Source organism: Protopterus annectens, chromosome 2.part2, assembly GCF_019279795.1.
Source record: "Protopterus annectens isolate FY-2018-M chromosome 2.part2, PAN1.0, whole genome shotgun sequence".
NCBI classification, from domain to species: domain Eukaryota; kingdom Metazoa; phylum Chordata; order Ceratodontiformes; family Protopteridae; genus Protopterus; species Protopterus annectens.
In genome coordinates, this window is record NC_056730.1 from 394070999 (window position 1) to 394087286 (window position 16288).

Genomic DNA, 16288 nt, shown 5'->3' on the forward strand with positions numbered 1-16288 from the left:
GGTGGGGTTACATCAAGGATCAGCTCTGAGCCCTTTCTTATTTGCAATGGTGATGGACAGGTTGACAGATGAGATCAGACAGGAGTCCCCGTGGACTATGATGTTTGCAGATGACATTGTGATCTGTAGTGAGAGTAGGGAACAGGTGGAGGAGACCCTGGAGAGATGGAGATATGCTCTAGAGAGCAGAGGAATGAAGGTCAGCAGGACTAAGACATGTGTGTGAATGAGAGGGAGGATAGAGGAATGGTGAAAATGCAAGGAGTAGAGGTGATGAAGGTGGATGAGTTTAAATACTTTGGATCAATAGTTCAGAGTAACAGTGAGTGTGGAAGAGAGGTGAAGAAGAGAGTACAGGCAGGATGGAGTGGGTGGAGAAGAGTGTCAGGAGTGATTTGTGACAGACGAGTACCAGTAAGAGTGAAAGGGAAGGTCTACAAGAGGGTAGTGATACCAGCTATGTTATATGGGTTGGAGACAGTGGCATTGACAAAAAGGCAGAAGTCAGAGCTGACAAAAAGGCAGGAGTTTGAGCTGGATGTGACAGAGTTAAAGATATTAAGATTTGCACTGGGTGTGACAAGGGTGGACAGGATTAGGAATTAGTATATTAGATGGTCAGCCTAGGTTGGAAGGTTTGGAGACAAAGCCAGAGAGGCAAGATTACGTTGGTTTGGACATGTGCTGAGGAGGGATGCTGAGTATATTGGGAAAAAGATGCCAAAGATCAAGCTACCATGTAACAGGAAAAGAGGAAGGCCAAAGATAAGTTTTATGGATGTGGTGAGACAGGACATGCAGGTGGTTGGTGTGACAGAGCAAGATGCAGAGGACAGGAAGAAATGGAAACAGATGATCCACTGTGGCGACCGAAAGAAGATGATGAGGATGTTTGTATGCATTTTTCTATAGGATGTGACATCTAAAACTCAAATGTCTGTCATTATTTAGCAACTTCAATCCTCTTTAGGAAGAATATGGCGCAAACAATCTGGACATTCTGCAAAAACCTGGACAGCTGAGGGGTATGCTACCTCCTTCTTATACAGACAATATTTGTTTCTTATCCAAAAAAGACCTGGTTCATGGGGAAGACATGATCAAAGTAAAAAATGAACAGCAAGCAAGAAACCAGCACAAGATAAATTGCTTAAAGGATTCCTGCACAAGTTATGGACCACACATGATAGATTGGCATTCTGTTTAGTTTACGGGTAAGACTGCAAAGATAACTGCACGTCTCCAACAAAAGATGACTGCAAGTCTCCAACAAATGTAATGAGCTTCTGAAAATATTGTAATCCTGTCCTTTTATTACAAATACTGTCATATGCATTTCAATACCCAAGGCTTACACATTATCTAGTTATGTAAATATTCTCGGCATGGCAACAACGAAAAGGCTTTCAATGCTGGTAATTCTTTAACAGTATGTTTATTAAAGCTTACTTGCATCTTACAATCTCCGACAAGCTTACCTGATGGTCATTAAATCATTGCTACTTAAAACAGAGCAACAGGGCACTGTGACAGCATGCATTTCCTGAATAATAAGAAGCATAAATCAACAGTATAAAAATATGACAGAAAACCAGAACATTCTGCAAAATCAAGGACAAATGAAAAGCCACGGTTGTACTTGTGGTCTACCTTGGATGGGGGAATACTCTGCACACTTACACTGCATAACTGCTCCTTGCCTTCCTTGGACACATCCAGATCCACTACAATGGGGAGTGGGGTGCAACAAGTATGTCACAATTTGAAATGTCTCTGGCTGACAGTGATGGCTCTGACACTCATACCTTTCAACTTCAGAGCAAGAAAAGAAATCTGGACAAAGCCATACATAGAACTAGAAGTGGGACACAGGCCCAAAAATAAGGACAATTTTTAAATATTGCTCTTATTAACTTAGATAATAGAACAGTAGTAGGTCTTGCATTAGTACGAATTTTCTGAAGGGTATGAAATCTGAAACTCAAATGTCTGACATTATTTTCTAACTTCAGTCTTTAATGACTTGCCACTAATTTGCCAGAAAACCACAATTTTATGAAAAACAGACCAAAATGTGATGCAAAAATATAAAGTTGCCACACAATACAGCTGGGAACCTGTCAAAAAAGGGACACCTTTTTAATATTAACACTGTTAACTTGAGCAGCTAACAAAATAAGAGTATTTACATGCATTTCTGTAATAAAAGTAATAACTCTGATCATTACAGTTATATATAATTGTAAACCCGCCACGTTTTCTTCCAAAATTGCCATTTTGAGGAGGGGATTATTAGGGGAGAGCAACATTTTGAGCCAAAATTGGGGACAATGGAGAGGTTTGGATATTCCGAATTCTACAAAGCGATTTGCACATACTTCTCAACCTCTTAATGCAGGAAATCTGGGAAATGCCAAATATATTTGGGGAATATACAAACACTACTGAAAATTGCTCTTGTATAAACTTAAGACAGTTGATAGAATAACAGGTCTTGCATTAGCATGCATTTTTCTGAAGGTTATGACGTCTGAAACTCAATGTCTATCATTTAGTGACTTCATTCCTAAATGATTTTCTAGAAAACCACAAATTTTATGAGAAGAAAAACAAAAATAAGAAGCAAATATCTATTCATTCTGCAAAAATATGGATAACTGAGAGGTATAGTTCAACCGGGGTTGTCTGAGTTTGCTACCCTCCCCCCCACTTACAAAATCATGGTCGAATGGAGCCTCCCCCCTGCAGCCATTCCAATGTCCCATTTCTTGGTTATTTTGCCCCATTTACCATAAACACTGTAATGTGCATACTGCTTTACTTCTGCGATGATTTAGATTTCATTTGAAAGTTTTATTTTGCATTTTACAGCACAAACCCTAATATATATCTGTTTGTTTGTTTGTGTCTTTCGGCTTTTCCCGGTTAGGGGTCGCCACAGCGGAACTCTGGTCCGCTAATGATTGGCAGTAGAGTTTTACATGCTGGCTTGCCAGGCCTAACGCACAACCTTCAACGAAGGAACGCCCGTTCACGCATGAGACCACACAGAAGACACTCTAACTGAGAATCGAACAGGCAACGTCTAACTGTGAGGCGACATTTAAACAAAGCAATGCAGTCTCACAATGAAAATAGACTTAACATTAAAACTTCTCTGCCCTTGAAACTCACATGCATTGAAACAGCATTGAAACCCACATTCAAAGAAAATACATTTTGCCAGTGGCAGATTAACTCTGGGCTGTTTTTAAAATCATAGGCCCCTTGAACATGAAACATACACAAGCTCTTTGATACACCTTCCTGACTGTATTACATTATATTCCTTGTACAATACAGTACAGTTGTTAGAGGGCATTTTAAATGTATTGTTTTGAACATTTCTCCAGTAAACAATGAAACAAAATGCATACACCAATGACAAAACTGCCCAATTCAGAACATTTCCATCATAAAAAGACTACTCAACCTTCTATAGTCCACCAGTATCAGTAAATATGCACAAATCTCTGAAGTAGTAAAATCCACATTAAAGAAATCTGTAACTAATAAAGAGGTTGCTGCTAGCAAACAACTTTATATGTCATTGTTTCATCTACAATAAAGTGCCTGTTGCCCTTGAAGAATAAATTGCCTATGTTGCATGCATTAAAAAAATGATAAGCTAGTAATACCGCAATAGGGAATGGATAGCAAACTGACAACAGGTTCATAGTTACTAGGTATCTTTTCCAAAAAGGACTGCAGCATCCACCCCCTTTACAACACAGTACAGTATCAGCAATGCATCCACCTACTGTGGGAGTAGAACCCACAGCCTTCAGCATCAAAAGCAAGTACACTACCTGTTGTGCTATTAACAATGCAAGCAGACTAAGCATAAGCAGCACTAAACTTTTGTTCCCCTACAGCTCTCAGCTCTTTGTAAAATCTACTCGACACTCAGCTGTATCTCTGAACTTTGCAGCTCAAGAAATCTGGAAAAAGCCAAAATGTATTGGGGGGGGGGCAAAGGGCCAAAAAACAGGGACACATTTTAAACATTGCTTGTATAATGTTGGAAAGTTGCTAGAATAAAATGCTGCGTTACCACCATACATTTCACGGCCACGTCTTGAACCCAGGGGACCCTATGCAAAACAGTCAGAGCAACATACCACTATGCCAAATCAGCTGTTTTGTGAAAGAGGAAGATGGAAACTTAAATGACTACCATTTAGTGAATTCAGTTTTCACCATAGCACAGCTGTCAAACTCTTAGCACAAAACACCTGAACAAAGCCAATAATGGGTGAATACAGCCCCCAAACATTTAGTGAATTCAGTTCTCACCATAGCTCTCAACCTCTTAGCAAAAAACACCCGGACAAAGCCAGTAATGGGGAAATATAGCCCCCAAACATATTCAGTTCTTACCATAGCTCTCAACCTTAGCATAAAACCTGGATGAAGCCAATAATGGGGGAATACAGTCCCAAAAATAGGGACAAATTTCAAATATTCATCTTATACACTTAGAAAATTGCTAGAATAAAAGCTTTTGTGTTACCATGCACTTTCTGAAGAATATGAAGTCTGATATTCAAATGCGTGTCATTTTTAACATTTGTTAACCAGGAAAGTCTGACTTGGAACAAAAGCTAATTTTTAGCAGAGGCCCAGGGAGAAACACTCCAGATAGACACGTCTTTGTAAGATGGGAGGAAACAAAAACAGGGAGGGCATACAGACTCCACACAGAAGGTAAGGCACCCCAGCCAAGAATCAAACCAGAGAACATGTACCACTGCATCAATGCACTACTGGCTTTGCAAGGACAGAAAAATACATAAACCACAGATTTTATGAGGAACAGAACAAGTATGAGGGACAAATCTGCAACATCTTTACAGATGGTGGTGGGTAGGGAATTCAGGCTCTTGCCACCTGGGCCCAAGGTACAGGGTTCAAGCCTTATTCTCTACCCACCACCATGTATCACCTGGGGCATTTCACACACACACACACACACACACACACACACACACTCTTCAGTGAAGTCCCATCTGAAAATCTGTTTAACACACACACACCTACCTTACTCCATCTGTTATCTTCAGTGAAGTCCTCCTTGCAGGTAAAGTAAGCCCATCCATTTTAGTTTCTGCTCGCACAGGTAAAGTAAACCCATCTGAAACTGTCTGTTTCAGTTCCCACTCACAAACTGTCCACCGCGCGATGATGTCAGCATCTGCACCTGGACTTGAAGGGTGTTCTTAAAGAAGAATGCCTAAATAACTTTTTTAAATTAAAAGATTAACTAGTCAGCAGATTCCAGGGGGGTGCAAGTGCACCCCCTTGCACCTGCCTGCTTGCGCCCTTGTTCATGAGACCTTAAGAGGGGGTGATATTAGAAATACTACTGAGCAATTTGAATCCAAGTGGATTATTAGATTGAGAGGTGATAGTGGCCGTGGACTTAATGATTTGGTGCCTATAAAGCCCAAGTTAAAATCTAGGAACTTAAGATGTTGAATGTTTAATGATTCAGAATTTTATATGTTAGTATTTTATATGCCAAAAATATATTTTTGAAATATTTTTGAAATGTTTTATATGATATATGCTTATTTTATTATATATATGTTTATGTTTGTCGTACCCACTTTTTAAGAGGATGTTTGTTTAAATGCTGGTACACTAGTGTCACATGACTAAACTGAGAAGGTAGTAAATGGTATTTAAGTCAGTATTTTTCATTAGAGAGACATTACCTGATGAAGCAGCTTAGTCTGTGAAAGTGCTTGTGGTGTCGACAATAACATTTTTTGTTGAAGCTGGCCATTTTTGAGTCCCTTTGTTTTGGAATAATTATCTGTTGGCTGTTTTTTATGTTGGGACTCATTTACCAGAGTGGGTTGGTATTTGTATTTTTATTACTTCCATTAAATTTAAGTTTTCTATATTAGAGAAATAATTCCTTCTATTTATGGTTTTGATTGGCAAAACTGATCATTTCACAAAGAAATGCTATGGCAGTTATGGCTGGATGCATTTAATTCACCTGGCCTTACTGAGACCATATGTATTACTAGTGAATTTAACTTTAGATCATCAAAACTGTAATTTTGTTTCATTTTAATACTTGAGTTTGTTCCAAGTTTGTTTTCATGTTTTTAAGATATATGCGGTGGTGGTGCTGCGGTAGCGTTGTCGCCTCATAGCAAGACGTTGTCCCGTTCGATTCTCAGCTAAAGCGTCTTCTGTGTGGAGGCATGCGTGAATGGGCGTGCCTTCGTTGAAGGTTGTGCATCAGGGCTGGTAACCCGGTACATAAAAATCCACTACCAATCATTAGCAGACCGGAGTTCCGCTGTGGCAACCCCTAACCGGGAAAAGCCGAAAGACACAAACAAATTCTGAGACACTTTTACAGAAAATAGTGTACTGTACCTTTAAATTTTTTGGCAGGCTTGGCTACATTGTAATCGATTGTGTTTTTAAGTGTGGGTGCATACAAGCTAAGGTTTTTAAATGTTCTTGCTTTGCTTGCATGGTTTTTTATGTTTCTGAAGATGTCTATGTTTTTAAAATAGACAAAAGCACTAAACCATTTTCAATAAAGCTTATTCTTTGAGTCACTCTGTCACCTGGTCATTTGTTATTGAAACACAAGGTGCAGGGTTTGATTCTCATCTTTAGTTGAAATGATGGTGTACTATTTATGTGATTGGTTCATAGTTGTCAAGGTTTCCGCTGACCTGCGTTCTTATCCCATCTCTGCACATATGAAGCATCTTAAGATGTGGAATGGGATAATTACATTTTAGGGAGGTTGGGGTTGGCATGATGGTTAAGATGTTTCCCTCACAGACACATGACACAGAGTTTGGTTTTCATCTTAGATATGCTTAAAATGTCCCAGGTCAGCTAGTCTAGTACTTACCTATAAATCTATTCCAATGACAGCAGCAACTTAAAGTAAATGATTGTGGCCCTTTGCCCCCTAAGTTTTATCCCAGCTTAGCACCAGACAGGAACACACAGAAAATTGCTAACCTTTTTTAAGGTGGCATAGGAAGCACGTTATTATTTTTCAATATGATTTATGTGTCATCACAGACATTTGTCTTCTATGTTTCTTGCACACTGATATTTGGTTAACTTTGAGCTATAAGCCCTGAATGCAAGTCATATCTTTTTAAAATAAAAAATATGCTTTCATTTTTTTCTTTATGTATGATTTTTTGTCAGGTTATCATTGATTCAAAAGATTAAAAAAGCTCTAAAATGTACCTCAGAGCATCTATAACCCCATGGCTTCTAATGGCTAGCGGCACCTAGAGCTCCAGGCTAATTTAGTTATTACACTGCAGCCTTGGTCATTTAGGGTGTGTTTAAAGGATTCAAGGAAAAACAAAACTGAAGAGTGAAACTGAAATTCTTCCCTTAATCATGGTTTTGCTCAAGCCATCATTGAATGAAAAAGTTGTTTAAAATAAATGTAAAATACACCTCAGAGAATCTAAACCCTCCATGGCTTAATGCATGGGAAAAGTCCACCCAAACTGGTTGGAAATGAAATGCTTACTTGTAATGTAATGACCTTAATTTGGGATATTAAATCTGAAATCATAGATAATGGCTTGGCTGACCAAGTTCGCAGATGAGTGCAAACAAGGGGCTATAACTGATTCTCTGGCTGACACAGACATCCTCCAAAAGGATCTCACTGAGACAGATGCCTGGTGTTGAAATCATGGCCTCAAGCTAAATGCCAAAAAGTGCATAGTCATCCCCTTTGGAAAAAACAAAGTACCCACAAACTACCACATAGGTGGTAGCCCCCTAAATATGGAAGACAAAATAAGGGATCTGGGGACCCAAGTAGATAGTAATCTCTCCTTTGATAAACACATTGCCAATGTGGTTAGAAAATCCTTCTATGTGGCCCACCTAATCACAAAAGGGTTTGCATCCAGATCAAAAGCGGTCATTGTGCCCCTCTACGCATCACTCATCAGACCCATCATAGAGTACAACGCCCCATTTGGGATGCACCTTACAAGACACCTGCAACAGCTGGAAAGACCACAGCAGTACCTCACCAAGAGGCTCTCTGGCCTCAAACAGATGCCCCATGCAGCTCGACTTAAGAAACTCCAGCTGTACTCGGTTGCATACCACCTACTCAGAGGTGATCGCTGCCTGACATAGAAGGCCATGTCCAACCCAGAATTGATGGACATGCTCCACCTAAAGAAAACCATATCCCCTCGAGCTACACGCTCTACGGATCTAAACCTCACCACAACAATAAATAGGACATGCTGGAGGGATAAATTCCTGTCCCAGAGACTTCCCATGCTGTGGAACAAGATTCCAATCTACATTAGGCAGAGCTCCTCACTAACACTCTTCAAGAGAAACCTTGACGAGTGGATGAGAAACAGAAAGTTTACCCCGGGGATCACTTCAGTGGCTCGGCTGCACAGAGGCACAGGGAACTAATCTAAGGGGGCGGCGAAATCCAACACGTTCTGGCTAGGCTTAGAAATGCCTTTGGGCAGATGGCCTAGTACCTACCTATGAACCTATGAACCTATGTATATCATGGTACGTGTGTGTTTTTTTAACTCTGTGCTTACTGTGACATAACACATAATATCTGAATAATGCAGATTACTTCCAAGTTAGAACTTACATATACTATAAACTCCAAAATCCTGTACAGATGACACTGCCACAGAGTTATAGCAATACAAAATCCAGCAGACTACCATGCCTGAAAGAAATTGTATGGGGTCTGTTTATTTATAAGTCTTACTGCTTAGTGCTTTAAATACTGCATTCATTTCTCTGAATAACAGAAGTGGGAATTTACACCCCCAAAAGAAAATATCACTACAAAAAAAGAAATGTTATTTAGCTATTATAAAATCCTGACATGTATAAAAGGATTTATCCTGTACTAGTCATAGCCCTGCTCTCTTGATAGCTGTAAATTATTTTATTGTTTGTATTTATAGGAAATACTGGCCAAGAAATAAAATCAGTCAAAGTTTACACTGTGTAGCACAAAGCATCTGCAGTGTTCTCTGCTGTAAGCTAATTAAAAAAGCAAAGAATAAAATGATTTGTACCAAAGTGCAGATGAAGACAGGCCTCCCATTATAGGACTAGACCCTTCATCCTCCTGAGTCTTCACTTTCAAATGTCCTGCTGACACTGTTCAAAGAACAGCAAGAATATTTCTGTGGTATGACAACCATGCTTACCTTTGTTGGTTAAACGGTCACACCACTGCCTGTGTTGTAACCCACTCAAACATAACACTTGGAAACAAACTACAGCAAACTACTGTGCCTTGGTTGGTAACAAAAAAAGTGGCAAATAATATAAATAAATAAATACACAATGATCTGTGTAAACATAAAAAGTTATCTTCTCTTTAACATGCAGAAATATGACCTCAATGACCGCTTTTTTTAGTCAGAAATGTATTAACAAGCCCTTCTGCCTATTTTCTTATTCAACACTAAAGCACCGACTGATCTGCATTTGCAGATCAACTGCTGACTGTTACGAAAAAAGGACTGCTTTTCTCATGATTGGCTGCCTCTGGCCTGTAGGTGGGAGTGTGTGAATACCGAGAGAAAATGTAGCAGCAGAAGTAAAGTTTGTCAGTCAGACCCACAGCTAATTAGCTCACTGGCCAACAAAGATAAGCAATCCTGGGAGGAGAAACCCCCATGGGAGCTATAGATTCAGTGCCATTTGTGATTGGCAGATGTTATGAGAGCCTTTCTTTCTTAGCTTAGTACATCAATGAACTTCACAACTTCAGCAGAGAACTCAAGAGTAAGTCAGGCATGAGGAAATTATGTTCTGGCAGTGTGGAGTACAGGCAATTCGAAGATGGACAGCACCTTGGAATCTCTGCAGAAGATACTCTTGGAAGCTTTACCTCACAGAGATCTGGCAGCAGTCTTTAAAGACTGTAAGTATACTGCTAGAATAACTGAAGCAATGTACATCAAATGTTCAAATATTATTTTGCAAAATTCCATTTGCAGTTTTTAGGGAGGGATTTGTAAAAGTACCTGTTGGAGGATATAATGGAGTGCAATTTGAGTATGTTTTAGTATTTCAGCCTTACTATTGTCATTTACAGGAGCAGCATTCTTTTTGCTTGAAAAAAATTAGTAAACTCAAAATGGTGTTAAGAAAAGCACCTTAGAAATTCTCAGGCATCTTAAATGCCTGCACAGAAATTCCTTTTGTAAACATTCATTATCAGTAATTTCTTTGACACACTTTGGTGGAAAATGCTTGCACCTGGGTTTGTGTCTATGCTTTTAAAGTGACATGATTTAATAAAAGCCCAATCTAGTCCAAATATCTGATATACCTCCTGGTAGGTTTGTTGCATTTTGTGGCAAATGCTTATGTTAGATATTAAAAACAGTCTGTAGAACAAGAATGTAAATTGGTTTCAGACACATTGAAAGTACATAGTGTTGGTGTTTTTTGCCTTTGGAAGTGGCACAAAGTTATTAACTACAGTATTTAATTTTGTTATATTTTCCAGTGGAAAAGGTCCCACACAGTATTTGGAAAGATAAAAAGTGATTATGTTATTTTCTTGTCAGAACGTGTTAAATAGGTAATATATCTAGTAGGAGTGTCTAAAGATATAACTATGTCTCCCCCTTTGGGACTGCAGCTTGAAATAAACCAGAACAAATGTTACTGTAGACACGGAAGGCAAATCTGGCTCTTTCAGGTACATAACATCATTCACCACTCTGGAAAAAACACAATTCACTTTCCCATATTTACATGCTTCAGATATGTTTACAAAATGTTGTTTGTTTAAAATATGATGTTGAACCACATAATATCAGGTATTATTACAATGCTGGTGGAATTGTAGGAAAACATTTTTTTTTTTATTTCTTGAAATGCAGACTTGGAATAACTTTAGTAAAGTACAACTCTAAGCTCATGAATGGGTAAATCAAACATTTGCATATAAAGTTATTTTGTTGGCAGTACTCTTATACAACTATTATGAATTTATTAAAGAATATAGTACGTACATTTCTGGAAGACTTTGCAGTTGATCTAAAATCTGAAATGCTAAAAAAGGTCAGATACAAAAGGGGATAAACTGAAATGGAAAATGGGATAACTCATTCGGATTATTTGTTATGTGAACACCATCTTTACTGCTGCTGTCAGGTAAAATTAAGAATGTGATTGTCTAAAATTTCAGATTACTATAATATATTGATAAGGATTTTTGGCAAATAAGTATTCATTTGCAGATATTTGAAATGTCTGTGAAGAATGATTGTAAAATTTCTGACACTCCTGAAAGAAAGGATAGATATGCAGAAGAAATGCTTGCTAACTTTTTTCTTTTTAAGAAATCAAATATGCTTCAATGGACGATGTTTGCTAAGTGGGCAGCGTTCCAACTTCACAGGTTTTGCTTCTCGTGAAGTGTTTTATTTCCTTTCTGCACACATACAGTGATTTATGTGTAACACATGCGTGGAACTGATGCATTTAGTTTGTACTGAAATGGCTTTACTGAAACACGTACCAAGTGTAAATGATTAATAATAATACAGCATGATAACTCACTCTGTAACTAGTCAGGTTAATCACAAGTTGTTTGATCTGAATCCCTGAAATGCAGAGCAAACTGTCATCTCTTTCAGGTGTTATTTATTCACTGATGGATGGGTAACAAAAATGATTTTGGGACTATATTTAGACATTACTGGAAGAAAACATTAGTTCCACTGAGGCAGTACGAATACCAGTATGAAAACAGAACAAAAAACACCACGTCCTCTGTCAAAGTTACTTATTTGCTATCATGACTAAATGAGCTGTTGTTTTGTAGCCCTGATCAGTGAACATTTTAATGTATGATATTAGATCAATGTGTTTTTGAGTAGGAGCAGGCCAGACTTCATTTAGTGCATGCGCAGCAAAACTAAACACTGGTTATGTTAAAATGTGTTTCTTAGTTTCTAAAGTACAGAACAGTTTGATATTTTCATGTTTGGACTAAGAACAGTTTGTATAAGAAGCAGTGGTGTGTACTACAAATCCAAATTAAAAGTTAAACTGTAGAATCTGAGAGAGACTACTGGTGTGCTTTCTATGGTAACAGTTTGGGAGGGGGAAGATAAAGGGATTGACCCTGAGCAAAGAAATTCTGCTTAATCAAATGTTCTATGCATTTCATGAATTCGCCTTTTAAATGAAGAAATGGTTACTAGACTATAGGACACTCACAAATTCTTGAGTTATCTTAGCTCCTCTGGTGGCAACTGATTCTGAAAAGTGGATTTGTTAAGCTGTATCAGTTGTATAAACGTATTTCTGTTGTTATTTAGATGTTGAGTTATGCAACTGGGCAGAGAATGTAAGGTATGTGAACTTGACGGTAATTCATTCTTTGTGATCCTGTAGGCAAACCATTTCTTCTTGCTAAGGAACACTTTTAAGACAATGAAAATTATTCACAATCTTCCCTGATATTTACATACCTAATGCAGCTCTTGGTTTATATGCAGGCTGTTGTTATGTATCCTAGAAGCGTACTATCATACCTCTCAACCTCTTAATGCAAGAAATATGGACAAAGCCTGACATAATGGAGTGACAAAGGCACAAAAATAGGGACAGATTTTGAATATTGCTCTTATAAACTTAGAAAGTTGTTAGAATAACAGTGTTTATTTTAACATGCATTATCTGAAGGATATGAAGTCTACAGCTGAAACGTATATCGTTATTTAGGGACTTCATTTGTTAGACCATCACAGTGATTTGCCAACTTACATAAATCAACTCCACAGTTGCACTACATTGGGGAAAAAAGTGTACCATCAGCTTCTACAGTCCAACACAGTGCACTGACGTGGACTGCACAGTGGTGCAGTGGTAGTGTTGTCACCTCACAACAAGAGGTTCTCCGGTTCAATTCTTGGCTGGGGTGTCTTCTGTGTGGAGTCTGCATATCCTCCCTGTGTTTGTGTGGGTTTCTTCTGGGTGTTCTGGTTTCCTCCCACATTATAAAGACATGCATCTGGAGTGTTTCTCCCTGGGCCACTGATGAAAACTGGCTTTTTCCGAGCTGGACTTTCCTGATAAACAAATGTTAAATAAAAAATGAATGAAGTGAGCAAAATCTAAAGTACAGACCCTCGATTGCATATGCCACAACAAAGTATAGGTAAACCGTATAAGGGTAGGGAAACATTGAGAGACTTAGTCCATAATCTTCAAAGGTGTTGTGTAATTAATGTCACATTTTTCTATTACTGATATTTATTTTACTATTTGGTTCACTGATCTGGTGTTACTTCCCCCAGCAGAGGATTATAGACATAGATAGGACAAGAGACAATGTATCAAAGCATATACATTTTTATAGGGGGACACTCCTCACACACTCTTCTGTGGAGGATGAACCCTATTGTTATATATTCTGGCTTTTGGGTTGTTGCACATGTGAATTAGTAAAGGCAATTAACTTTCTCAAAAATAATGCCACATAAACACATTTTGACAATTGCCAGTATGAATATATGGATTGGTATCATGGTTATATGGTATATTCTTGAGCACTTAAATTATCTGTGCTTCTTCATCTTGAGTAGCAATTTACTGAATACCTTCAAAACTTCATTCATCCTGCTTCTTCCAGGCTTATGGCATGATGTCTAATCCCTAAACTTTTTTCAAATATGTTATTTGTATTCACTTCATTCAGTAGCAAGCTCTAGTAAATGTATAACTGAAATATAGAAACATAGATTCTGTTCAGTAGATAACAAAGTAGCTTATCTTAGCTATCAATTTACTGCTTCCTGGATAAGTGATAGATCCTACCTACCAAGGTTGTCTTTACTTTTTCAGATCTTGCATAAGAATTATTTTATTTTTGCCATCTAAATATTAAATATGTTATTATATTGTGACTCAATTAGCTCTTCAGGATGGCTGTTTCAGTCATTCATCACCCTTTATTTGAAATAATACTTCCTTATGCTCCCACAAAGCCTTCTATTTTGTATCTTTAGATATTTTTAGTTTTCTTACATCTGTTTTCTGAAAAATGATAGATAGTCAAAGCCGTGAATTCACTTGAGATTGTTAAAAGTTTTATCATGTCCTTCACCTACATTCTTTCTTAAGACATTGCATGTTAAATGGATCTGGTTTGAACCCATGGAATACCAATTCACTGATCCAGAATGATGGAAACAACATTTACCAACACAGAAAACAAAATAAACCAAGTGTCTGTTTTTTTTCAGGAAGACAGGCCTGCCTATACTCCCCGTTTGGAGGACTTTGCCCACCCATATCTCCATTACTTAACTCCATGCATACACAACTATGGGATAAAGAGAAACACCCTGCAAATGTGAAAGTAGCAGGGCAATGGACTACAGTCTTGCGGTTACTTCAGGTAGTAGAAAATAAACTCCAGGAAATATAACTTTAGTGAAATGTGATTTGGAAATGCAAATCTACCTGATTGCTTGTTGACCATGCGTAGGATAAAAACTGTAAACTTTTTCTGGTGTAGACTATGTATAATTTTTCTTGACCTCCTCTGAGTTGTATCTCTGTTGCCCATGTCTTTAATAAACTGAGGTCTCTAGATCTGCACACACATTCAGTCAGAATAAACCAGCTCCACATTGGCTGAATGCAGTGAGATCTAACTTAGAAGACTGAATATTATATTGCTAAAATGTAAAATACCCTTATTCAAAGTCTCTTTGTAATAGAGAAAAATGAGTCAGTTTTAGTTTAAAGACTATGTCTTCTTAGGCTAGAAAGACATGCAAAATTACCTTTGATGGAGGGAACCCCCTACACCCCATGTGGTGGGCCCTGGACTCACATTTCCCCTAATATCTTACTCTAAGGCTACAGATTCTTAGAGGAAGGCCGCACATTTGTTTTATAATTAAACCAGATCTTGTACTCATCTCTGAGGCCAACTCTGAACTTAGAGACTATGTTAATATAGGGTCTCAGGCAGCAGAATTTCCATCCCTATATGGGCTGTGCAGGGAACGTGACTGGTGCAGAACATTGTAAAAAGGCTTGTGATGTTCTAGTTACTGAAGTAGTGCTAAACATATTGTATTCCTCTTCCACTTTTCTGAAATTTATGTACTAATTTGTACATCTACATCTGCATTGCTAGTTATATAATCTGGACTTGTGAAGTTGTATTTCCAACATGAATCTGCAGCCATAGAATTTGGGTATTTATAGCTTTACATTATCTGCTACTGGTAGGGAAAACACATCTGTGATGTTTGGAGTATAACATTGATCATCTTTTCCCCATAAACTTTTATAGAACAGTTGTACAAATTGCATAGTTCTAGATATCTGGTGTGACAGTATTACATTCATTTTTAGTAGCTGTGGTCCGCCAAATTCAGTTTAAGATTTTTTAACAGTATTTAGCAGTACTGCCACATTCTAAAGCATTTTATTCTCATGTATAGTTTCTCTCTGTATGTGTCATGCCTTCCAGAATACCAAATTTGTTTTATATTTTCTGGAAAGAGATGTATAATACTTTTATGATATTTATTTTGAGATTTTGAGATTTTTTTTCAGTTTTTTTTAATATAGTAGATATCATAAAAAATACACTGCTTTAAAAAGAACAGATCCAGTGACTGGTCACTGAATCCCATGGTTGATTCTAAGCATGGACTGTATTTATTAACTTGTATGTATTTTTATTAAGCCAGTTTCTAGCTTAGAGTCATACACTACATAGTATTATACTTTTGAATTAATTCAGAAAAGTCTTTTGTGAAGACATTTACAAATCCATCTGAAATTACATTCATGCCTGCAAATTGAATGCCCAAATACCAAATTTTGGACAAATAAAAAACATGATAGAAGTTGCATTATTCAATGGATAAAAATGCAGTTTGATTAAAAACACACCTAACATTGCTAAGACAATGTTTTTTGCAGGAGTAGGCAAGACGTATACATCTTCCAGTGCAAGGCTTTGCTCCTGTAGGCTTCACTTACCTAAATGAGTACATGTAGATTGACTGACAATTCTTTTATCAAGTGCAGATCGAGCAAAAAAAAAACAAACAAACATTCAAAACAACTTTTGACAAACTTCAGAGGTAGGCTTTTTTGCTGTGGGGTAAACTCCCATCTGGGGAGATACCCCCACACCTCCAAACTTAAGTATACTTTCTTAAAAGTTGCACAACAGTGA

General features: G+C 37.7%; 1 protein-coding gene across 1 annotated transcript in view; it reads left to right on the plus strand.

The window, feature by feature from the left end:
* The first annotated feature begins 9686 nt into the window (after positions 1-9686).
* Positions 9687-16288, plus strand: part of LIX1 (limb and CNS expressed 1) — a 1193673-nt gene continuing 1187071 nt past the window's right edge. The window contains exon 1 of the mRNA XM_044063916.1: positions 9687-9982. Coding sequence (XP_043919851.1) covers positions 9901-9982 — 82 coding nt within the window. The 5' untranslated portion in view covers positions 9687-9900. The remainder of the gene's footprint in view (positions 9983-16288) is intronic.